Source organism: Protopterus annectens, chromosome 1.part1 (assembly GCF_019279795.1).
Source record: "Protopterus annectens isolate FY-2018-M chromosome 1.part1, PAN1.0, whole genome shotgun sequence".
NCBI classification, from domain to species: Eukaryota; Metazoa; Chordata; order Ceratodontiformes; family Protopteridae; genus Protopterus; species Protopterus annectens.
The window spans coordinates 1,475,716,100-1,475,743,337 of record NC_056726.1 but is presented as its reverse complement, the minus strand read 5'-3'; the positions used below and the strand labels follow the sequence as shown (position 1 = coordinate 1,475,743,337).

At 39.4% G+C, this 27,238-nt stretch overlaps 1 protein-coding gene across 2 annotated transcripts in view; it reads left to right on the top strand.

Moving 5' to 3' along the window:
- The window catches only part of DCDC2B (doublecortin domain containing 2B), a 722,606-nt gene extending 701,961 nt beyond the window's left edge, over window positions 1-20,645 (top strand). The window contains exon 10 of one of the 2 annotated variants that reach the window (XM_044082560.1): window positions 20,097-20,645. In XM_044082560.1, the coding sequence (XP_043938495.1) occupies window positions 20,097-20,117 (21 nt within the window). In that variant the 3' untranslated portion in view covers window positions 20,118-20,645. The remainder of the gene's footprint in view (window positions 1-20,096) is intronic. The other variant, XM_044082551.1, reaches the window with a different exon arrangement.
- The last annotated feature ends 6,593 nt before the right edge of the window (window positions 20,646-27,238 follow it).

The window sequence follows — 27,238 nt, the reverse complement described above, 5'->3', positions numbered from 1 at the left end:
TTTAAGGGAAGTGTGGGGAGTCATGTTCTTTGCTAAAGAGGTGACTGTTTCAGAGAAGAAGTTGTTGAACATATTGGCTATTACGTTGGGTGGGGTCTGTGCTAAGTTAGCTGGAGTAGGTGTTTTGGTATTCCCTGGATGGAGCAGTTTATTGATTCCTGACCAGAATTTTTTGGGGTTATGATTTTGATTTTCTTGATATTGAAGGTAATATATTTTTTATCAAGATGGGTAAGTTTTTTGTGGTATTTCTAAGGTGTTTGAAGTTTTGATGGTCAGTTGGGTTTTTAGTAGTTCTCCATTTTGTCCGTAGTTTATTCCTTAATAGCATTATTTGCTTGGTTTCTTTAAAAAGCCAAAGGGCAGCTTTAGATCCTGTTCTAATTAAGCATGAGGGGGTGTGATGCTCAAGAATTTGGAGGAATGTGTTGTTGAAATGGGCAACTGCTTCTTCAAGTGGAAGGTGTTTTAGAACTGACCAGTTACATTGTTTGAGTTCATCGAAGAAAATAGGAAGGTTAAAGTTGTTTTTGTTACATATAGTACGATAGCTGGCCTGATTGAGATTGTTATTTTTTTGTTTAGTGATGTAGGTGAGAAGATGGTCTCTGATATTGTCAGGGAGTATACCAGTTTTATATGAGAGGGGATTATTGTTGACCAATATCCAGTCTAAGATGGCTTGTTTATTGGTAGATTTGTGAATCCTAGTTGAGGAGTTTATGGTTTGTTGAAAATTAAAGAGGTTGAGGTGATAGGTGGGTTTGGGGGATATGCAGGAGTTCCAATCAATATTGAAGTCTCCTGAGAGTATGGTTTCCTGAGGAAAGCTACAGGAGAGCCAGCTAAGAATGTTTTCAAGTGTATTTAAGTTGTTGCCAGGAGGGATATAGGAAGATATTATATATATGGCTTTGCTTTTATTTACTTGGAATTTGCTGCAGAGTATTTCAGCATTGGCAGGGGAGGGAGGCAGGGAGTCAATAGAGGATACCTGTAGTTCAGATTTATAAAGTAAAGCAACTCCACCACCCTTTTTGTTTAGACGATCCCGCCTTAAAATGCTATAGCCAGGGGAAGTAATTTCATTGTCTTTGGTGCCTGGTTTACACCAGGTTTCAGTAAGACAGAGAATATCAAATAAATAGAGGTCAATTAAAGCATGGAGTTGTGTAATTTTATTGTTAATGCTACAAATATTTAGGTGTGCTATTGAAAGGGAGTTAGAAGAGAAAGGTGAACTCAAATTGTTAGTAGTTTGGTTTGAGAGGGTGTGGAGGAGGGAATTATTTGGGCCAGGGTTGGGGTGAATGTCCCTGTGTAACAGTAAGAGTATTTGAGGGAGTGGAAATATTTTTTGAGTTTTTAGTGGGTATTAGGTAGAACTTTCTAGTTGTGTGATACCTGTTATGGAGTACTATGTGATAGTGTGGGGGAAGTTAAGGGCAGGATGACAGGAGGTTAATATAGGTTTGTTCAGCTAGGGGAAGGACAGAGCTAGTGTGTTTAGCTAAGCTAGGAGATCTGCTAAGGGTGTAGTACTCATAGGAAGTAAGGGTATAGTATAAAAGAAGGATGTTAAGGAGCAGGAGTAGATAAAGTAGTTTAAAAGGCAAGGGCATGATGAGTTTGGTGAGCTTGGCAAGGTTGGAAATTAGTAGTATTAAGAAGGTAGGGAATGGGGTGTGGCAGTAAGACAGGAGTGGAGAGTTTGTAAGTGTGAACGAGGCAGGAAATTTGATAGGATGTGAGAAAATTGGGGGTGTGGCTGAGCAAGTATAAGTTTAGGGGTACTGGGGTGGGTGGGAATTGGGGGTAGGGTAGGGGAGTGTGCCCACAGGGCAAACGGAGCGGGAAGAGACAGAGAGAGGACCAGGGCACAGAAAACAATCAGTGAGAAGTGAAAGAAGCACTGGGTACAGTGCAAGGTAAGAGTGGACTATAAGATGAAGTACAGAGAGGAAAATAGGTAGATTGGGAGAGATAAAATAATTGCTTGGGGGCTCAGAGAGGTAGTAAAGTTGTGTGTAGTAGAGAGATAGTATGGGGTTAATACCAGAAAGATATCAGGAAAAAACAAAACTCTAGTGACAACTGGCTTTGTCCATGTACCAACCCTGATTAAGTTATAAAATGAAATTGTATCTGAATAATATCTTAACATTTAATTACTCAACTATGTTCTGTTCCAATTTGATGACTTGTTTGCTTTTAATGTGTCAGACCATGAGAATAGTGAGTCCCTATTGGGAACATTACTAAACCATTGTACATAACTCCTTGTCTTATATTTTCTATGTATCTAACTTGTTGTTTAATCTTTGTAATATTGTCTATTGGAGCTTTTCTCCCCGGGCCTCTGGTGAAAATGGACATGTATCCAGTCGGACTATCCCAGTAAGCAAATGTAAAATAAATAAATATATGTTGTCTGCACACTGTGTTCGGAGACATGGAATTTCATTCAGTTTTTGCACTTGTGTGATTTTTGAACAATAAAGTTTAGTTTGACTTTGACTTTGATATATACAGTGGATATAAAAAGTTTACACACCCCTGTTAGAATGCCATGTTTTGTGATATAAAAAAATGAGAGCTCAATAAATCATTTCAAAACTTTTTCCATCTTTAAGGTGACCTATAACCTGTACAATTCAATTGAAAAACAAACAAATCTGTTATTGGAAAAAATATAAAAAATAAAAAATGTACAATATGCTGGTTGCATAAGTGCCGACAACCTTAAACTAATACTTTGTTGAAGCATCTTTAGATTTAAATTACAGCATTCAGCCTTCTTGGGTAGGAGTCTATCAGCATGGCACATCTTGACTTTGCAGTATTTACCTACTCTTCCTTGCAAAAGTGCTCCAAATCTGTGAGATTGCAAGGACATCTTGTGCACAGCTTTCTTCAGGTGACCCCACAGATTTTCTATTGGATTTAGGTCTGGGCTCTGGCTGGGCCATTCCAACACTTTAATTTTCTTCTGGTGAAGCCATTTTTTTGTTGATTTGGATGTATGCCTGGGGTCATTGTCATGTTGAGAGGTGAAATTCCTCTTCATCTTGAGCTTTCTAGTAGACTCCTGAAGGTTTTGGGCCAAAAGTGACTGGTATTTGGAACTGTTCATAATTCCCTCCACCTTGACTAAAGCCCCAGTTTCAGCTGAAGAAAAGCAACCCCATAGTATGATACTGTCACCATCATGCTTCACCGTGGGGATGGTGTTCTTTTGGTGATCAAAGTGTTGTTTTTGTACCAAACGTACCTTTTGGAATTGTGGTCAAAAAGTTCAACCGTGGTCTCATCAGACCATAACACATTTTCCCACATGCTTTTGGGAGAAAATGTATTGTTTTGCAAATTTTAGCTAGGTCTGGATGTTTTTTCTGTGTAAGAAAATGCTTCCATCTTGCAACCCTACCCCATAGTCCAGGCACATGGAGAATACAGGAAATTGTTGTCAGATGTAGTACACAACCAGTACTTGCCAGAAATTCCTGCAGCTCCTTCAGTGTTGCTGTAGGTCTCTTGGCAGCTTTTCTGACCAATTTTCATCTTGTCTTTTCATCAATTTTGGAGGGATGTCCAGTTCTTTGCAATGTCACTGTTGTCCCATATTTTCTCCACTTTTTGATGACTGCCTTCACTGTGTTCCATGGTATATCCAATATTGTGGAAATTTTGTATACCCTTCGCCTTACAAATACCTTTCAACAGTGAGATCCCTTTGATGCTTTGTAAGCTCTCTGCGAACTATGGCTTTTGCTGTAGCAGGCAACTGAGTAAATGTCAAGAAAATCCTACTAGGACAGCTGAACTTTATTTGGGGTTAACCAGAGTCTCTTTAATTGATGGGATGTGTGTACCCAAGAAGACTGAATGCTGCAATTAAATCAAAAGGTGCTTCAACACAGTATTAGTTTAAGGGTATGCACAAACAACAAGTATTAGTTTAAGGGTGTGCACACTTATGCAACCAGAGTATTGTACGTTTTTTATTGTTATATTTTTTCCCCTAGCAGATTTTTTTTATTTTTCAACTGAATTGTACAGGTTATAGGTCACATTAAATGTGGGAAAAGTTTTGAAATGATGTATTGCGGTCTCATTTTTTTATATCACAAAAACCTAGCATTTTAATGGGGGTGTGTAAGCTTTTTATATCCACTGTGTATATATGTTTACATGTATATACATACATATATATATATATATATATATATATATATATATATATATATATATAGTCCAAAACAAAAAATTCCAGCACTCCAAGTCACTAGACTGGTAAATCAAATGTTGAATAAAGTAATTCAGACCCAAAAGCACTTTAAATAAGCATAAGTACTTCTAATGTGAGATGGAACAAACATTCAGGTAGCTCCATCATGCAGCCATTTGGCTCAAATGAAAAAAACAGATCGGTGACTGATTTCACCCCCTGGCATCGTCAGTGTAAAATTACAAGCAAGCATCACCCAATCCATGTTTTTATAGTTAAAAAAAATTTTAACTAAGATAATTACATGCATTTCAAAAAAATATATATATATTAAACAGGGGACCAAAAAAAAAAAAAACAAATATATACATATATATGTATATATTCTTCTTTCATTTTTTTCCCGGTTAGGGGTCGCCACAGCGGATCACCTGTCCGCTCGTGATTGGCAGTGGAGTTTTTTACGGTGTCAAGTTGCCAGCCCAGCGGCCAACCTTCCACTGAAGGCACACACATGCACACACTCACACCTAGGGCCAATTTGGCATGTCCAATCCACCTAGAAACTGGAGCACTCGGAGGAAACCCACGCGACCACAGGGAGGACATGCAGACTCCGCACAGTAGGCACCCCAGCTGAGGATCGAACCGGAGAACCTCTTGCTGTGAGGTGACAATGCTAACCACTGCATCACTGTGGTCGCCCGTATATATGTATGTATATATATGTATATATATATATATATATATATATATATATATATATATATATATATATATATATATATATATATATATATATATATATATATATATATATAAATATGAAAAATATATATATATATATAATTCACATCACCATATATGGTATATTGTCATACTTCTATTTTAAAGAAAAAACACTTTTGAATATTAACTAGGAATATACATAAATAAGTACCAAGAAATATATTTTCATACAACTACACATACTCATTATTAAATATAACAAGAATATTATTAAATATAGGTGAAAAACATTTGGAAAGGTTGAAATCAATAGAGAAGGAAAAAATGAAGAAATCAGTTACCAACGATCATTAAGGCCAGGTTTGTATAAAGCCTCCAGTTTAATCTTCCACATTCTTTCTTTTTTATCCAGAATCTCATGTTTAGTTAAGTCCGATAATCTACTACCCTTGATTGCATCAATACCTACAAAGAGAAATGAAGCAGTGATGGTCGCATGAATGTTTGTATAAGAGCACTTCTCAAGCGTTACAATTGATATCACTCAGATGTAAAGCAATCCTGCTCTTTAAACTTCTAGAAGTCTGCCCAATGTAAAAAGCACCACATTGGCATACTGCCATATATATCACCCATTCTGTGCGTCAAGTAATGAGGTGTTTAATATCAAAAACTTTACAAGTATTGACTGAAGTGAAGGATATGGTTCGTGACATCACATTGCAATATACACAATTACCACAGGCATATGAACCTGTTGGTAAATCTCTAAGTATACCATCCTTAGGCCAATCAATCTATTTAAACCATGACAAAGATTCCCCAAGGTTCTTACCCCGTCTATAACTATAGGAACATCTAGAATCAAGAAGTTGATCAAAAAAAGGATCCGATTTGAGCACTTCCCAATGATTATCTATGACAGTACGTATCTTGAAAAAATTTGTCCTATAATTAACCACAAATCTAACATTTTGATTGGACCTTGGTTTACGTACGCTTGAGTCATCTGAATCTAGATTACCATTACTATGTTTCAAAAATTCATGCCTGTAGTAGTTGAGAGCCATCAATTTTTATATTTGGATGTTACGTTTGTCATAGCCTCTTCTAATAAATCTATCACTCATATTATTCAATTCCATCATGTAATCTTCTTGTACATTACATATACATATAAGTCTGCAAAACTGCGACTTTGGTATATTATGAGTGATATGTTTAGGATGGCAACTATTCGCCTCTAGTATGGCATTCTTAGCAAACTGTTTACAAAAGAGGTCAGTATTAATAGTGCCATATATATATATATATATATATATATATATATATATATATATATATATATATGGGTCTACTTTAGAACACCGACATGCCAAAACACCGACGACGAGAACACCGAGACCAGAAGATCGACAGTTCAAAAGCACAAAACTTCACATGCCCGACAAACCACAATCCCGACAATCAACAAAACAAAACAAATACCTTTTCCGAAAAACACAGACACACAACACAAGCACACCAAAAACCTTACAAACCTACACTAAACCTTACATACACAACTATCTATGCACTAACCTTAACCCAAACCCTAACCCTAAGGTCCGTCACTATCGCACACTCACCTAACCCGCACCCTAACCCTAACTCACCTAACCCGCCCCTAACCCTAAAGTATGTCACTATCGCACACTTACCTTAACATGTCGGTGTTCTCAGCATCGGGCTTTTAAACTGTCGGTCATCTCAGTTGTCGATCTTCCAGTCTCGGTGTTCTCGTCATCGGTGTTTGGCATGTCGGTGTTTTAAAGTAGACCCACACACATACACATATATCCCCGACACAGTGTTACAGGGTAAGGAACCACTTAGCCACTAGAGTCAACTTTGCCCTTTTCCCCAGTGTAGTGTAATCCCGGCAATGGTATGTTTAATTAGGAGGGTGAGATGGGGGAAAAGCCCCCCAGTTGCATGGGCTTAACTTTGTTCTGTGTAGTTCTTTTCTCCTGGTGGCCAAGTGGCTCTTTACCCTGTAACACTGTGTTGGTGATTACAGGCTTTGTAGAAATGGACTTTTGTTGAAGTCATCTCACAGTTTTGAGTTTCAGTGAAAGGTAAATTCATTAATCTAAAGTAGATCCGTATAGATACACACACACACACACACACACACACACACACACACACACACACACACACACACACACATACACACACCACGGTTTCACTTTACAATCCCAAAATACTTAAATATCGAAATTCAGTATCTCGAGACTGTAAAGCCGAACACTGAAAAACCCGGAGCCCAAAAAGTGTGAAATTCAAAATTGTGACTACCTACATATACACACCACACACAAACAAGCACACATACACCTTCATCCCTACACTATAAATCAACAAAACACACACAAACACAACAAAAGACCCTACATATAAGCAGGGGGGCAAGCTTACCAACCCCTCTTTCTTGCCCCCACACCCCTGCTACTTATATATACTAACTCCGAGGTCGCACTAAAAACACAAACACACAAAAACCACCACTACATATTCTACACTCCCCTTGCACAAACACACATCACATTTGTACAATTACCACCACTCTCAACACTTACACACTCACAATCTTACCTACCTACCCTAATACACACCTCAAAACTCCAAATACACTCACACACACTAAAATTCCTACCCAAACCCCTAGTAAAACATCACTTACCTGAATCTTCAGCTACATCCACACACCACACCGCACATCATGAACACAGGGAATCCCACTGCACGTACACGCCTCCACAACTGCAGATTCGACATTTCCGCATTCGGGATTATGCACTTTCCACACAAGTGCATTTTCGACACTTCGGTCTCAAGCTACTGAATTTCGATATTTCAGTAGTTCGAGATTCTGAAGTGAAACCACATACACACACACATATAAATTAAACATTATATATTTGGCAACCATAAATTTAAGTGTTCGGCAGTGGCATTAATAGCTGGAATACTGCTGCCTGGGAGGTAAAACTTTTCTGTTATATAAAACCATTTGAAATGGGGATTAGAGCTGTGATGGCCTTTATGTCTATGTATTATTTATAGTCCAGGAAAAAATAATGCCACTTGATTTTCAACATGAAAATAAAATTGTTAGCATATGTAGTATGAGCAAAAAAGAAGTTATGTACTTACCGTAATGTTCTATATGTAGTGTTAATTGTTTCGTCTCTCCTCACATATGGGTCCAGATACATCAGATCCAACTCAGCCATTAGCAAGCTCATGGCAACCCAAAAGCTCTTGGATACCTCCCCTTACCCACAACACATCTCTCTCCATTACCTCAAATCTTTTTTGCTATAATTGCATATATAGTGAAAGGAGAGATTTCAGTATTTAACACACTAGAAGATCTTAAAGAAGACCATTTCTGGAGTATAAGGAAGATCAATCTAATCCTTTAGAATCTCTCCCGTTCAACCAGGGAACGCATGGAAGAGGGATGGAGGGAGGGGGATGTGAGAAGAGATGAAAAAATAGACAATGCAGATGGAATGTTATGGTGAGTACATTAGACAATGCAGATGGAATGTTATGGTGAGTACATAACTTCTTTATCTCATATGGTCAATGTTTCATCTCATCCTCACATATGGGACCAAGTCCTCAGCTACCTTTACCCCAGGTGGACTCACGGGAGAATATTCCTCAGAACCATTGTCCTTCCCCTGGAGACTAAATCTAACCTGAATGAGTGATAAAGGTATGATGGTTTGCCCACGTAGCTGTTGTGCAAATATCATCCAAGGAGGCATCTTTTTGAAAGACTGTCGATGTGGCCATAGCCCTGGTAGAATGAGCCTGAATGGAATTGTCAAGCTTCACACCTTTTGAAGTGTAAATAAAGGAAATACAACCAGAACACCATTTTGATTAAGTGACTTTGGAAACTGGTAGGCCTTTCCTAGGGCCTGGAAATGCAGTAAACAATTGGTTTGTTTCCCAAAATTCCTTAGTTCTATGTAAATAGAAATGTAACTGTCTATGAACAGCCAACAAATGTAGTACATATTCTCCCTATTAGTAAAATTAGGAAAGAAAACAGACAAATGAGTAGCCCAATTAATATTTGCTTGAGAAACAACTTTGGGGAAGAAAGAGGGGTTGGTAAGAAAACAGATTATGTGTTTATGAAAAAAAAGCAAAATAGAAGGCTGGGAGGATAGAGCCTGAATTTCCAATATCCATCTTGCCATTTTGATAGCCACCAAAAGGAGAGTTTTCCATAAAATGACTTACTTTCACAAGATGCTGCAGGTTCAAAGGGTGGTTGAACAATTAGGTGTAGAACCATATTTAGATCCCATGGAGGAGAGGGATCCCTGTATGGGGTTTAACAACATGGTCCCTTTTTAAGAAGGCTTTGAAAAGTTTTGGGGAAATTAAAGATAAGTTGTCTGTCGCAATGTGAAAATTTGAAATGGCTGCTAACTAAACTTTAATAGTAGATGCCTCATTTCTGTTATTGAAAAGGTTAGCAAAAATTCCAGAATGAAGTGAATGGGAGCTGTGATGGGATCCATATTAATGTTGTTGTTGTGCCCAGATCACAAACCTCTTCCATTTGTTTTTATAGAGTTTTTGACTGGATGACTTATGGGAGGGTATTAGAATACAATGGACCAGGGAGAAGAGCATAGGTTGTCTGGCAATCAGCAGAATTGGAGGAACTAAGCTGTCAGTCTGAGGATGTGAAGGTTGGAATGAAGCATTTCTGTCGGTTGTTACAGTAGGTCTGGAAGGGGTGCCACAATTCAGGGCTTCTTTAGAAGATGAGGCAAGAAGAAGGGAAACCAGATTTGTCAAGACCAATACAGAGCAATGAGGATTACTGTACTCTTCAACCTGCTGGTTTCTGAAGGAATTTGGGAATCAACAGAATGGGGGGAAAGACATACAACAGTCCGGGAGGCCAATTGTTTATTAAAGTATCTCTCGGGGACTGTTCCACTGGGGGAATTAGGGTGAAGAAGCTGTTGCATTTTTTGTTTATGGGAGAGGCAAAGAGATTACACCAAGGCTGTCCCCATGTGTGAAAAATGTTCTCCACTATGCTTTGGTTGAGAGACCACTTGTGAGCCATGAGGATGCTCTGCTCAACTTTTCCACTGTTACGTTGGACCTTGCTTTGCTATCAGAAAGTATTTGGATGAGATCACCCATTGCTACACCCTGAGCACTTCTTGAAATAGAGGGTAGGATTTGGTCCCTTCTTGTTTGTTTATGTACCATACTACCAACATGTTGGCTTACTGAATCACTACTGTTCCCAGAGGAAGAACAGTCTGAAATGCCTGATATGCTAGAAGCACTGTCCTCATCTCCAGGATGTTTATGTGGAGCTTGGCCTTGTCTGTGGACCAGGTACCTTGGACAATCTTCCTCATATAATTCCCCCCACCCCATCTGGCAAGCATCTGTAGTTACCATAGCCTGTGGTTGAGGAAGAACAAACGGTCAACCTTGAATCACCTGTTCTGAGCAAATCCACCATGAGAGATACTTTTTTGCATATGTTTGCTAGAAGAATCTGATGAGACATTGGTTGATGAAGTATTGACCATTGAGCAGCCAGGAGCCATTGCAGAATTTGCATTTGATACTTGGTGAAATGGACTATTGCAATTGCTGTGGCCATAGATCCTAAGACTTGTAGAACATGACGTGCTGACACTTTCTTGTTTCTGGATTACCTTGAAGTTTGTCTTCTGATTGTTAAGACCTTGGAAGGAGGAAGTGTGGCAATCATCTGACTGGTGTTCAACAATGCTCCAATGAACTCTAATGTTTAAGTGGGTTCCAGATTATAATTTTGGTGATTTATGGTTATACCTAGTTCTGAACAAAGCTGAAGAACAGAGTCTTTTGCATGAACAAGTAGATGCCTGGTCAGGGAAGATATGAGCCAGTCTTCAAAATAAGGAAACACCCAGAATCCTTGTCATTTCAGGTGAGTCGCAAACACTGCTATGCATCTAGTGAACACTCTGGGGGTGGGGGTGAGACCAAAGGCCAGTGCACTGAACTGGTAATGATTGGGTCCCAGCTGGAAGCATAGATATCTTCTGGAGCGCCTGTCCAGTTTTATGTGGTAGTAAGCATCCTGAGGATCTACAGAACACATCCAATCATCCTATTCCAGAAACAGAAGTATGGACTGCACCATGACCATTCCGAAGTTGCAATGTCGAACTGACTTGTTCAATCTGTTGAGATCCAGGATTGGTCTCCAGTCCCCTGTTTTCTTTGGAACCAAAAAGAACCTTGAGTAAGTTCTGAACCCTCTCTGGCTTCAGGGGACCTCTTGGATGACTCTTTTTTTCTAGCAGTTTTTGAATTTGAGCAACTGCTTGATCCCTTTAACTGGGTGGAATGTCTAGGATTTTGTTGATTGGAGGGGGTTGTTGGGAAAAGGGGAATTTGGTAACCCCTTAATATTATCCTCTGCACCCACATATCGGAAGTTATATTTTGCCAGGCTCTCCAGTGCAGGGATAGTAGACCCCCAAATGCCTCCAGAGGTGGGCAACTGGGCCTCCTTTCAGGAGTGCTGGAAAAGCTTCCCAAAGAAAGATTCCCAGAAACCTTGGTTTTGCGGACCTCCTGTGCCTCAAGGGTAATGTCTTCCATTATTGTTTCCCGCTCTGACTCTGGGGAAAACTCACCACATGTGTCTTCGGAGGACTCTTGAGACTTTTTTTAACCACATTTTTCCACTGCCTCTCTGACACTTGGGATAGGGTCTCTGAGGAGCCAAAAAGTGTATGCCTGTGGCAGATAGGGTCTTACCTTCTTTCTCACATATGAATAGCATATCCTTGACTTTGGGACCAAAAAGGGATGTGCTGTCAAATGGGGCATTGATGAATGAAGACTTAAAAAGTTCTGCAAAATTGCAAAGTTGCATCCAGGCATGCCTCCTCATGAAGATGCCGGATGCCACCACTATACTCGTTCCTTCGGCTGCATGTGCTATAAGCCTCATGGACTAGTTGACTAATGAATGTAGAGTGATTAACTGGGAAGCTACTTTCTCTTTAGCTCCCTCAGCTACTGCTCCTTCAAGGGTATCTAAAAGCTCCTTGATCAGAGCCCTTTTCAATCTGGTAAAATGAGAAAGGTAATTCAGTGACCATAATGCAAAGGTCACTGATGAGAAGACATGCTTCCCACATCTATCCATAGTCCTGGAATCCTTATTAGGAGGCTGGATAGTTGAACTCTCCTTGGAATGCTCCTTCTTGGTCACTGCTTCCATGACCATGGCATCTACTGCAACCCCTTTTGCCCAGAAAGCCTTATCCGAGGGAGTGCTGATAACTTTATTTAGTCTGTGGGGATCATGCTCAATGGAATCTAGGATCTCCCATGCCCACCGTGAGATCAAACCTATGAGCTCATTGGTGGATGGAATCACCCAGGAGGTGGATGGGTGTGAAATAAAGACAGCCAGATACACTGACTCCTCAGGCATAGGATTGCTGGACTGCCAGCCATCCCTCTGCTTGAGAATCTCCAGAATCTCCCCACAAGAAACATCCTCAGGTTTGACCATGGGGATCTTTCACCCTCATCGAGGTCAATGTCTTCTGTGGCTGATTCCTCCATGGAGTTCAGTGCTTTCTCTTGCATAATCTCTTCCTAGGGACCTTCTCAGTGGGGTAGTCTGGGGAGGTATTGGAAGAGTCGGAGGAACCCAGATGGGTGCCCTGGCACCTGTGGTCCTGCAGTCTCTGTGGAACCTGGTGACAAGAAGATGCAGGCAAGGTATCTTGTTGGGATAACAGATCTGAGGGTGCAGATGACTTCTTAGATGCAGTGGCAGCTATAGCCCTCTCTAAGGCCCCAAAAGCTGACTGCTCCTGAATGGACAAGGACTCTGGCTCCAACAAACCATGTTTCCAGGATGGGATCCCCTCTAATCCAGAAGACAGCTTGCCTGGGGTTGAAGCTGGAACCAAGCTCACCTTTGCTAAAGCTCTGAGGTGCATCGACTGCTCCAAAGATCTGGGGGTCGAGCACACATGAGGTTCACAAGGCTCGCTACAGCTCTGAGAACTCTCTCTGGTTCTGAGAAAGCCGATGAGCTCCGAGTGAAAGTCTGATCCAAAGAAATGGACATCTTCAGATCAGAAGTAAAAGGCACTGGGCAAATTGGATCCAGTAGCTCCAAAGCTTGCCATGAAGTTGGAAGAGGAGGAAGAGGGGGAGTCAATGGTTTGGACTGGCCTGAAACCTTAAGGATCAAGGTCAAGAGAGACTTAGTGATACCCTATGCCCACAAAATCTTCTGCACCATCCGTTCTGCATCTTCTTTAGTTACACTCCTCCTTGAACAGGAGGACAAGGTGGAAGAGGATCTAGGTCTCAGAAGAAAGGGAGATGGTACCCTTGATGGAACCAGGACATAGGGAGAGTACTGAGTCCTTGGTAATGTCAAATTTGGCTTAAAAGGGCTGGATGACAGATCCAACATCAATGGATCCAATCCATCCTTACCAGATAAGATCAGAGCCAAAGAAGTCGGATCCAACAAAGTAGAGTTTAGAGCCAAGGTCTCTGATCGTATCACAGGCCCATCAGAATTTGATGATTTCTGAGACTATCCACAAAGACCTACTGTTTGATTTTTACAAGACTAACTATGATCATATTATTTCATAAGTGGATAGTATATCCGCTGAGATTTTTAATCGGAAACAAAAAAAGATCAAACAGGACATTGATATGTATGCTAGGAATATCGCTTATCCCTTTAAGACATCAAGTGAAGAGAATTATGCTAACAACCAACAACCAGTAAATACTGATGAGGATATGACATTGAATCAAAGTTCTCAAAGGCAGGGAAATTCCTTCGACATCAGTTCCCCACCACCTCAGGTTGAACAAGTATGGCATTCTGAATGGATTAAAAATTACAACAAAAATGGTAATACTAATAAAAATAAAGAAACAGAACATGAGAGCCATGGGTGAAACAATCCGTTTTTTTGGCGGGACTACAATGGAGAGATGGTGAATTCGAATCACTTAATGCAAGGGACTCATCCCAAAAAGAAAAATGCCGGTTGGCAACAACAATGGAAGAAACATTAAATCTTGATTACAGTGCAACAAAAGGTAACAATGAATTCTACAATGACTATTCAAATAGGGACATTACATTTCCTTCTATGGCATTTTGTGACATTATGCATTTTAGCTCTACTGACACCAATGGTCATTTTACTTACGACTCTAGATGCTGTTTGTGAAACTGGTTTGGGTCATGTAATTACAAGTATCACAACTAATGATTTTAAGATTTATAATTATTCTACCAAACATTTAGGTAGAGATCATGCTGATTTGTTGGCAAAGGGATTTAGCTTTGTACTTGCATGTAGGGGTAATATTGCTGGCCTTTTGCTAGATTTAAAATAATTTAGCAGAAAGTTAAATCTTAGTTTGTGGTTTAAGTCTAATGGGACACCTGAATCTAGTTTATCAAAGTGTTTGAAAAAGCCAAGTTTGTTCAATCCTCCAATGCATAATTTGGTACGTACCTTTGAAACAGCTTGTGAGATTGATTTCAGGGAATTGTGTAATATGAGTGCTGACAATACATGTGACAATCTAACATTAGAAGAAACTTGTCTTTTGACTGAACATGTCAAAGACAAAGGTATACAGGTTATGAAACCCGACAAAGGCAATGGCATGGTTATTATGGAAACTGTTGAACTGTTGACTATGTTAATCACACGAACATCTTATTAATGGATGGTACATACTGTGAAGTATCTAAAAATGAGATTAACATCGCCTTTACTAGGATAGATATGGAACTTAATGACATGTTATATCAGGGTCAAATGAATTTGGACCAATATAATTTTGTCAGAAATGATCGTCCCAGGATAGCCAGTATTTCCAGAATACCCAAGATTCACAAGGATCTAATTGATCCACCTTTTAGACCCATTGTGGATGGGAACAGAAATAGGACCTATTTCATTGCTAAGTTAGTTGATGATTATTTAAAGAAAGCTTTGGGTAGGTTAGAATTCATTTGCAAAGACTCCTGGGACATTTTGAGTAACTTAAATAATGTATTTTTTACTCAGGACATGTTTTTGTCACTGTTGATGTATTTTCAGTCCTCCCCATGATATTGGGTTAAAGTGGCTAGAAGAACAGTTGGTTGTTTCCAAATAAATCAAACAAGACACTATAAATTTGATTGTAGCCCTGATGGAAATAGTACTTAATGACAATTTCATTTATTTTAAAGGTCAGTACTTCAGGCAAGAGGTAGGTGTAGCTATGGGGGCACCATGTGCCCCCAACTATGCCAATTTTGTGATGTCCCATTGGGAAACTAATTTGTTGTAAAAAAATCAATATTTTCAATATATTTCTTTTTATACACGATATCTTGACGATTTATTTTTGGTGTGGAAAGGTTCTGATGGTTTGTTATTAGAATCCATTGAATATGTTAATGGGTCAACTACATTTTTAAAATTTGCCCATAATATAAACCATCTTAAGACCACCTATTTGGACATTGAGTTTTCAGTGAACCCTGATGGCAATAATATAAAATCAAAGATTTATTGTAAGCCTACTTTTTCAAATTCTTATTTGGATTTCACCAGCTGCCATCCGTATTATCAAAAAAGATCCATTGTGAAAGGGCAGCTAGTGCGAGCAGCATGTATGGTATCAGATGACATGATTTTCTAAGTGCGGTTGATTTTATCTTGAGTATGTTTAGGAAGAGAGGTTATCCTGAATGGATGCTCAATAATATTAGTAATGAGGTTATTCAAAAGAGACAAAATGGGATATTTAAACCCATTTTGGATTATGAATCAAGTCAAGTGGCAAGTTCAGTGGACAATTGTGAAAACAGAAAATGCTAGTAACAAGAAAAAAAGATGGGTATTCATTTATTACAGTCTTTAACAAAGACAGTAATATGGTAACCAATATTATATTGAAAAATTGGAAGTTTTTTCCTTTGGATCAGACTGTATGGAATTTGGTAGGGTTAAGACCCAATATAGTATTTAGAAAAGATAGATACTTTAAAACATTTTAGAGTCTACAAGTACACCATCTGCCCCTGGAAATAGGCCACCAGGGAATTTTAAATGTGGTATGTGCACTTTATGTCCATACCTTTTTACCACAGGTGCTAAATTCAATTTTTTTGATTTTAGATTGTTTAATGGACATTTTAATTGTCAGTCCACCAATGTAGTTTACTTAGCCAAGTGCACGGTGTGTCCTATAATCTACATCGGAAAAACATCCTGAAGTTTACATGACAGGATGTATGAACATTTTACAGATATTAAAAAAGGAAAGAAAACTAACACTTAGAGTAAACACATAATTGACTGTAATGGACATGGGTTTTGCTTTTTGGTTATACAGCTATTGATACCAGATGCTCAAGGAAGAATTTTACTTGAGCATCTTGAACTTTGTGAACTGAAATGGCAATTATGTTTTAATGCTTTTGCATAACCAGGGTTAATGAATACACCAGTATTTCCTGTCTTTTGAAAATTCAGCATTTTAATGGTTAAATGTATGGGTGTGGTTTTAATTACTCCTATTGGTGGAGCTTACCACTTGTGTGGTTATATTAAGTGTGTTTTTAGTATGTTTTTTAGTTCTGAAGAAGCCCCGTGATTTATACTAGGGATGAAAGCACTTAACTGATTCCATTTGGCAATAAAGGAGTTTTTTCACCAACTACTGGTTTTATTTTACTTGTTTATTTGGTTCTTCAGTTGTGTAGTTTTGGCTCCGAGACATTTGTCGGTGCTGAAGAGGGTCTCTTCTCAACTTTGTCTAAGGACATAGAAGACAAAGAAGAAATTGGCCTTGAAAGAGCTAATTTTGTTTTAGAGGCTGACCCTGATTTCTCTTTACCTCCAGAAATAGCCTCTCCAAAAGCTGAAGGCAACATACCCCTTAGAATGAGTTTGTTCTTAAGCTCAACTAAAGCTCTGTGATTAAAAGAGTGGCATGTAGCACAATCCTCTTGTACGTGAAGGGGCCCACGGCAGTATACCCATAAAGAGTGTGAGCTGCTGACTGGGATTTTATGCCCCCGCTTAGAACATTTTTTGAAACCACCCAGTTTCTCTTGTTTCTCCACCATAATGAAAGAGGAAGGCTGAGAGATCTCTCAAAACAAATGCTTATACGTACACACACGCACTCAGAAAAAAGAGAACAGCAGAAAGATTTTTTTTTTCTGAACAGAAGGGAAAGAAAAAATACTAAAGATAGTAGTTACAGTTACCTCAACAGTAAAATAGAAAAGGGGAGTAAGCTATAAAAAACAGTTACTGGTTTTACTGGTTAGTGGCAGGAAAGGAGAGCAGGAACGTAACCTACATAAAAACATGGTTACTTTTAAGAAAAGGGTTTTAAACTACGAGAAAAAACAGAGAGGCAAATTACAGTCAAATATGATAAAACAGAGATTATTAGAGGAAAATTTTTAAAAAATATACAACCTGACACCAAGACCTTGTTGATCGGACCATGTCTTCACAAAATGGCAAATGAGATCTGAAGTAATGGAGAGAGATGCATTGTGGGTAAGGGAAGATATCCACGAGCTTTTTGGTTGCCACACACATGCTAGCGGCTAAGTTGTATCAGATGGATTTGATCTTCATTAACAACTTCCATCATTACATCCCTAATGTCAAACTTGTCCAATATGCAGATGACTCTACCATTATCTGTTCTGCTGAATCCCTCTCTAAACTTATACAAATTACACAAGCAGCCTTCAGCAGCACTGAGACATGGATGCTAAATAATCACTTAGCTCTGAATGCATCCAAAACCAAAATTATGATCTTTACCCCTTCTAAAAACACCAAAATAGACAAGAACTCCTTCTCTCTAGTAAGCCACAATAAGACTCTTATCAAAATAATCTCCCAAACCAAGCTTCTAGGTATCCTTATCAATGAACAACTAACATTTGACATTCATCTTTAAACCAACATCAAAAAATGTCACCAGCAAGTCGGAATTCTTTACCAGCACAATCGCTACCTCACCTCTTCGACTAAACATAACATCTCCACCACATACCTCCTTGCCTCTCTCATGTACAGAGCAGATCTCCTTACCAATCTTCAAGCCACCCTGAAAGCTAAACTGGCATCCTGTTACAATAAAATGTCAAAGTTTGCTACCAGCTCTAAATCCTCCTCCCACCACTGTGACTCCTTACACTCACTGAACTGGCTGAAGCTCCCTAATTACCTCTCTTATATTCAACTCTCCACTACTCATAAACTCATTTTCAACCCATCTCAGTGCCCCTCCCTCTCCTCCATCCTTACTATGCGCCTTCCTGATCGAACCCTTAGATCTAATAATCAAAACCTCCTTGAAATACACAAATCATCACGTAACCCGTGGCAACTTCTACTGTCTGTCCCCCCAGCATGAAAATGGAACAATGGAACTCACTTCCTCCCCACATCCCAACTACACAACCGGAACTCACTTCCTCCCCACATCCCAACTACACAACTGGAACTCACTTCCTCCCCACATCCCAACTACACAACTGGAACTCACTTCCTCCCCACATCCCAACTACACAACTGGAACTCACTTCCTCCCCACATCCCAACTACGCAACTGGAACTCACTTCCTCCCCACATCCCAACTACACAACTAGAACTCACTTCCTCCCTACATCCCAACTACACAACTGGAACTCACTTCCTCCCCACATCCCAACTACACAACTGGAACGCACTTCCTCCCCACATCCCAACTACACAACTAGAACTCACTTCCTCCCTACATCCCAACTACACAACTGGAACTCACTTCCTCCCCACATCCCAACTACACAACTGGAACTCACTTCCTCCCCACATCCCAACTACACAACTAGAACTCACTTCCTCCCTACATCCCAACTACACAACTGGAACTCACTTCCTCCCCACATCCCAACTACACACCTGGAACTCACTTCCTCCCCACATCCCAACTACACAACTGGAACTCACTTCCTCCCCACATCCCAACTACACAACTTTTTCCTCTTTTAAGACTTTGCTTCATTCATATCTCTGAACTACCTGGGATGTGCTCCTTCTCTCGCCCCTCCTAACTTCCTTACTATTACTCCTACTCCCACTCCCACTTCCTTCAACCTACCTTGCTCTAAATTCTACCTAACTCTCACCTGTTCTATCTCTTCTGTCATCTTTTCTTTACTCCCTTAATACCCCAGCTTGTGTTGGTATCGGCCTGCCACATAAGCTATAATGCTCATTCCCTTTACTGGTTCTGTACTACTTCATTACAAACCAACAATCTTATTGCTACTGCTGTAACTGAACCAACTGGTTTCTTTTAATTTGTATAACTTATTATATTATCTACCACTGAGTTGTTTTGTAATATACTGAGTAACTCTGTGTATTACTTCTTGCTGTGATTTTTGCATGCAATACTCTGGAGCTTTTCTCTCCGGGCTTCCATTGGAAAAAGGGCTTATCTTGGCCCAATGGACTTTTCCAGTTAACAAATTGCAAATAAAAAATAAATAAAATAAATCTGGACCCATATGTGAGGATGAGATGAAAAACTGACAATCTCAGATGTAACATTTAAAGCAAACATCATATTGTCTGCTCTGTATGGTTTATATTATGTCACAAGTCATTTCTTTATAAACTTCACTATAACTATCAGGCCACTTTCATCAGCCAACTGGGTGAAGGTACTCGAGCCAGTGGACAGGGCCTGATGCTTTTAAAGAAAACACTATATCTCATCTGCAGAGCGAGGTATATCCTAGTTGACATAGCAAATATTCCAGTTCTAGTTCAAGTCACTATTTATTGTAGTTTTCTTCTGAGTCATAGGAAAACAAGAGCAGGACTGTGGTGATGAAGCACAGGGAAAGGCCCTGTGCAAGAAACATCTTTAAGTCTGTAAATCTAGTAATGTACGTTAAATATAGCTTACTATATACTACCTGACATCACAGATGACAATATTCTTTTTTTTTTTCTGCAGGAACAGAACACCGAAAGATAAAAGTTATCCTGCATCAGATCATTGAAGCTGAGGAAATGGATTTATATCCAGGCCTCTGTAATAAGAAACTAAGCCAGTTTGTCAGGGTCACTCACTTCATCAGTGACGGAGAATTCTGCATCTTTCCACTATCGCAATACTCTCACTGGTGATTCAGTTTACGAACAATTAACAAGGGATATCCATCTACTGTATTACCTGATTAAATACTAAAAAAATGTGCTGTTATATTACTGTGTAATTTTTTTTAAGAAAACGTGAGTTTGAGAAGATTTCACTACTTGCAAGTGCCTAGTATGGAACATGTTCAGAAATATAAAACTTAACATATTTGAATCATTAAACTCATTTATTCAAACATGGTGTTCATATAATTATTGTTCGCATAGTATTGCAATCTCCTATAATATACAGGGAGCAAAAAAGAAGGTGTTGCATTCCAGTGGGCACACAAGACACAAAAAGTGCAATATTCTTGTCATAAGTAACTGAATTTGTGATGCACTGTGTAACTGAAGAAGACTGGTTTTCTTGTGATATAATAAAAGTCAAATCATGTGTTACACCATTCAATAATGCTTTAGTTGCCAACATAAAAACGTTTATTAAGTGGGTACAAAATGCTGAACTATGATTAGGTTGTTGCTGCTCTAAAGGTATATGCTTATATCATATACTCCTTTGCTTGGAAAATTCTTTTGTTTAAGAGTTTTAATGCATATGAATATTCCTAGGAACCAAATTTTACTTTCTGGCAGCCGTCTCTATTCCACAACATAAATAAGTTTAAAGATTAAATTCCCCTAGTGATGGGAACATCTTCCAAGAGGGCCTTACTTAAACTAATGACTGGTGCCAGACGCATGGCCTCAAACTGAATGCCAAGAAATGCATTATTACCCCCTTTGGAGAAAATAGCATCCCTACTAATTACCACATTAATAACAACGTACTAAGCATGCAGTCAGTCGTGAGGGACTTGGGCACCCAGGTTGATAGCAACCTGACTTTTGACCACCACATTGCCTCCATTGTAATGGAAGGTTTTCTACATGGCCCACCTCATAAATAAGGGTATTTCTTCCAGGAACAAGGAGGTCATAACATCCCAGTAACTCCTCCCTTGTCAGACCCATTATCGAGTACAATGCCCCCTTCAGCATGTACCTTGCCAAACACATGCAGCAGTTGGAGAGAACACAGAGGTTCCTGACCAGAAAAATCTAGGGTGTCAAACACTAAATAGGCTAAAAGCCCTGTCCTTCTACTCAGTCTCATACAGACTTCTCAGAGGTGACCTGTGTCTGGCATACAAGGCTCAGACTCAGCCTTGTTGGAGTTACTGCATATCTGTAAGTCAAACTCCACTTGAGCAACCCGCACACAAGGCCTCAACCTGGTCTGTGACATTAACAGAACTTGTTAGTGGGATCGATTTGTGTCCCAAAGACTCCCCCATCTGTGGAATAGACTCCCTCTCTATGTCAAGCATAGTAAATCTCTAGCCCTCTTTAAGAGAAACCCGGACAACTGGATGGTAGTCAGACAATGAACATACATGTAGAACATACAAAAATGTGGTGATTCACTTCTTGTAACATTGTAATACTATTTACTGCTGACTAAGAAAACAAATCAGTGTCCCAATGATGTTTCTAGGTTCATAGGTTCATAGTTATACACTAGGCTAATGACCACCAAGGCCTTTATAAACCTAGCAGTGGAATCCAACTCAGTTGTGTCCCTATGTATTATGGGCGTTTATTAGGATGGGGTATGGTAATTAGGAAATTTCTAGAGGTTACAGGGGGGCTATGTTAGTTTGAGCATTACTGTCTGCTTCTGACTATCAAAAGGCATCTGGGCCAGACTCTAGTTGAATTTCCAATTTCCCATCCATTGGTTAAGGTTACCATAAAAATAGGGTTAGGAATAGACTCTGCTTCACATGGATGGGGAGCCTGTTCCAGAGCATAGGGATCCTCAACAGCACATATTTGTCTTACCAACATGTCTTCTTTATGTCAAAAGCAAAATTTAAAACCTTGAATCTAATGGATCTGATGTTGATCATTTTACAAATGTGCAAAAGGACCATCATAGTGGATCTGAGGATGCCTTGTATGCCAGGCATAGAGGGACTTTTACTAACCTGCAGGAGACAGAGCAGAGAGATAGAGCTTTAAGGTGATTTGTATTCTGTAAGGAACCATTGCTGGAATTTCAACTGTTGCATACTTGTTGGTCAGGTACATGTTGAAGTGGGCATTATACTCAGTGATGGGTCTGACAAAGAATGAATAAAGTAGCACTATGACTTCCTTGAACCTGGATGGCATACTGAGTAACATATAATCATTTTCTTACTACCTTGGCCACATGTTGGTTAAAGGCCAGATTACTGTCTGCATATGTTACCAGATCTCTGACTACTAGGTCAACTCCTAGAGGTGTTTTATTGATGGAATAATTAAGCTGGAGAGCAGGTTTCACAAAAGGCACTATAATTAATTTCTTAGCATTGAGTTTTAGTCCGTGATTTTGGTGGCAGTCGTTTGTCTGTGTTAAACTCTCGTGTAATATGTTTGAGTCATGGGGGAATCTATGATAGCTCCCAATTTGCAGTCATCTGTGAACTTGGTCAGCCAAAGGTCCTTGACAATAGCCTTTATCTCTGAGAAGTAGATGCCAAATAGGAGCGGTCCCAGAACAGAGCCCTAAGGTACCCTGGTCTCTAAGTGGAGGTGTTACAACCAATACTGACTTTCTGGGTCCTTTCTGTGGGCCAGCTGGTAATCCAGAGAGTTATGTAGGAGTGTATGCCCAATTCAGTGAGTTTGTTAACTATACCCACATGAAGTATTGTATTGAAGGCTTTAGCCAGGTCCAGGTAGGCACTATGCACCTTTTTCCCCTCATCTATTGCCTTGGTGACCTTTTCAAAGAGGTCTACCAGGTTTAGTACCTTGATCTTCCCTTAACAAGGCCGAACTGGGTTGGTTCCAGTTTCTGAAGGTTGCCTATGTCTTTGTTGCTCATTTCCATTATAATTCATTCCATGGTTTGCATATTAGACTAGTCAAGCAAACAGGTCTGTAGTTTCTGAGACTGATGATGGTCCACCCTTGTGAAGTGGGATAACCATTCCAGTCCTCCATTCTCATGGTACAATGCCTGTTTTGAGGCTATAGTTGAAAAGTGACTCAAGTGATCTTGATAGGTCATGTTTCCAGCTATTTAGAAAGCATCCCAGGATACTGTCAAGACAAACTGAGGTGTATTTTTGGCCTTAGTGTGTGCCGCCAGGACCTGTTCCCTGCTAATAGTTGGGGGAGGGTATGCCAATAGATATTTTATGTAGGGAGGCAGAGTGAAGTGGGGAGTGAAGTTTGAGCTGAATTTGTCAGCCAACAAATTCGCTATATTGCTCTGCTTAGTGAAGGTGGCACCACTGACCACCAGTTTGGCACACTAGTGTGTGCTGCCTTTGAGGTTTTGGACATAGCTGTAGAAGGCCTTTTGGTTGTCTTTAGCCTGTGAGGCTATCATGACCTCATAGTAGGAGTTCTGAATAATAACTGCTGTCAAGAACACTGGAGAGCACATGTATATTACCATGGCGCACAGATGTGACACATGACTCAGTTTCCATAATGGATATGACTTCTAGAGATCTAGGTAGTATGTTACTGGACTTGGGTACAGTTATGGGTACCAGTTGCCAGAGGCCCAGGTGGAGGTAGAAAGATAATTGTAAGCCAGTTAACTGAAGAAGATTTCATGAAATATGTCTTTACAAACTTTTTGCCAAACTATTAGCTTAATAAAGAAACTCATTACTTGTTAAAAGGCAGAAATTTACCCATGCTATGTCTCCACTATGGAATTTAATCAAGAGTATTGCTTTGGGAACTGTGCCTTTTCTGAAACGTGGCAGTCCTAAAGGTGACTTTTTTAAGTAGAGGTGTTTCAGCTGACTGCTTAAATTTTGTTTTATACTTTATGTATTAATTTCATTACTTGTTAACCAGGTAGATGTTTTCAGCTATTACCCTTGCATAAAGTAGACAGAAATGCAAAAGATAACAATACATTCATAGGAAAAGGGTGATTTAAAATCAAAACTAATACTAAATATAAATTATGATTACGATATCAACATCTATATTTTTCATCATATGTGAACAATTTGATTGTATTAATGCACATTCTGTAAGGATTACATAGGTGATATAATACATAAAGTAAATTGTTTTTCAGTATTTATAATCTAATCTGTGTAATATATAAGTTTTTATATGGAAATGTAATCTTAGACTGAGCATAGAAGTAAATTAGTATTAAATCAGTGACTACATAAAATATGTACTACAGTTACTTGTTAAGGAATGCAAAGAGTGCAGTTCTAAATGGTTTGGTGTCTAGAATGTTCCCTGAGTGTGGAGGTCTCTAGTTCTTCGCAGTGAGAAGATATTTTTCATACTGTGTAAAGTCTGGGAAGTGAAGTAGGGTCTACGCTATCATTCTGAGAGGGGGCTGAGAAAGTAGTATAGGACAGACATATAGTGAGTTAACTGGACAGGGACAGTAGCTACTGTATGAAAAGGTATGGTAACATTAAACGCTGCAATACTAGGAGATAATCCGCTGTGCTCAAAGAGAGGTGATAATGATCTCTTTTGTCTGAAAGGGATTCTTCCTACTGTGGGGTACCTTGCAGTCTGTAGATAATGGTGTTCATTCTTGACACTAAAATTGGAAGAACATATTCTAGTCTATAGATCAGTACATTTTTTGCAATGACCATGCATCCCTCTTGTTGTCTTGTGGCTATGTAGGCAGTATATAATTGGGCAAGATTTTTTTTTCAAAAGAGATCTGCGTGAAAGGTAAAAGACAGTCACTGGATGTGTCATATTCACATGTATTTATATGTAGTGTTGTAGGGAACAGGACAGTTGCAAGGGTCAAATATTAAGAATGATGGAAGATTTAACATATCCTTGTTCTGCCCACCTCTGTATTATCTGTACACAAATTCCAAGGGCTAAAAAAACTACCATAGGGCTGTAAGGCTAGGCTTCTTAAGATTCTCACAGATCATTAGCCTAGGAAGTATCTATGAACCTTTGAACCTGCTGGTGGCTTCTTCAGTGGTAATGTTTCTAAAAATGGAGGCATGGTACAAGTAAAAATTAGTAGAAGTTGCAGACATTAGGTTATTGGACCTAACCTGTCTGGTTAAAAAACTTACTGGTATGCAGGAACCTGCTCTGGTAAGATTAATAAAAGAACTACAGACAGCATTCCTTAACATTGTGACACAGTGTTAGGGTCACCTGTGATTATAATTAAGTGACCTAGGAGGGCAGTTTGTCCAAGGATTTTTTTAATTTCACTTCAGAGGACTGGGCAGGCTGAACAACTTAATGGCATAAGTATTGTGATTCAGTATTTTTTTTATGTCAGTTCTACAAGAACCTCTAGATTGTTTGCAAGCATTAGTGTCACTGACTGACTCCTCTGAATGAGATGTTAAAATGAGGTTCCATATTGTTGAGTTGGTGGCAGCTCAGGTGGATGTAAAAGATCCAATGGTACCTATCGAAAAGAGTAGGGGTTGCCTTATTATATAAACACGTTTCCATCTTTCTTTCATTGTTTACACATTTATTATATTTTCACTTTATCTCATACTTATACATCACAATATAGCACTTTACATGTTTATCTTCCTAAATAGCTGTAAAACCCATTATACCCCACATCCTTTCCAACATAACCATTTTATATCATGTATTACTTCCTTATCATCTTTTCTTTTGTTATATCAATTATTCACATCTTCTATTTGAAAAGATTATGGGAAGTTCCCTAATGCACTGGCCAAATTTCCCTTAGTAGTATAAATATCACCTCAAGTTGTTGTTGAGTCTTTCGGCTTTTCCCGGTTAGGGGTCGCCACAGCGGAACTCTGGTCCGCTAATGATTGGTAGTTGATTATTACGTGCTGAGTTACCAGCCCTGACGCACAACCTTCAATGAAGGTACGCCCATTCACGCATGTCTCCACGCAGAAGACACTCTATCTGAGAATCGAACCGGACAGTGTCTTACTGTGAGGCGACAACACTACCACAGCACCACCACCGCGGGTACAAATATCACCTCAAGTGTCCCATGAAAAGAGGCTAATAGCCTAGTGGGACTAGCTCAGTCAACAAAGGATAGGTAAGATTAATAAATAAATCTGTTTCCATCTTGTCCAGATTCTATTCCTCTCTAATAATTTGGATTTTATGTTTTTTATTGTTTGTGGTGAACCTGAGCCTTTAAATCTTTGAGTTGTGCAAAAATTAGGTCTCGGATTAGTTGTAAGTTGTTAGGGAAGTAGTCAAGAGCAGCAGTTAAGTCCTTAAAGTAACAGGAGCAAACTATCAAACCATATTGCGACCTGAATGAAGAGGAGCTCCTTCTGAAGGAAGAATGAATACCCAGTGATGAGGGTATGTCCTTTAGTATTTGATGAGGTTATGTCCTGTAGTCTTTTTTACTACTTTACAAAATGTTCACAGCAATGAGACTCAGACAAGTGTTCTTCAGTCAACTGATCCATTTTCAGGAGGAAATACTGATTATCTATAGCACTTGGGTTAGCAGGCAGAACTGGCAGATAATCTAACTAAATAAAAGCAGGATTTAGTGTTTATTCCTTACGGTGGGGAGTGGTGCTATATCTTGGTGTTAGACTGTCACTGGGGTACTCAGACACATCATGGTATCAATGACAAGAGGAGACACAACAGATCTCTTACTTATGCATGCAGGAGAATGCATGCCTTGAGTCAATATCACTGCATGCTGTTACTCCTAGAAAGAAGAGATGTGGAAAGACAATGATGAATCACGGCAAGGGTGATGATGCTCTGATTTAGGAGCCATCCCAATCCTACAGGCCTAATGCAGTGCCAGGTGACGTTAGTCCCATCAGTTTGGCCCTGAAAGGATCAGAAAATGCACTGAAATACGAAATTAATCTCAGGAGGCATAGAGGCAAGTGCAGGGACAAGGGATTATTAGACAGTCACAGATATTCCGGTGACTCTCTTAAAGCTAGCACC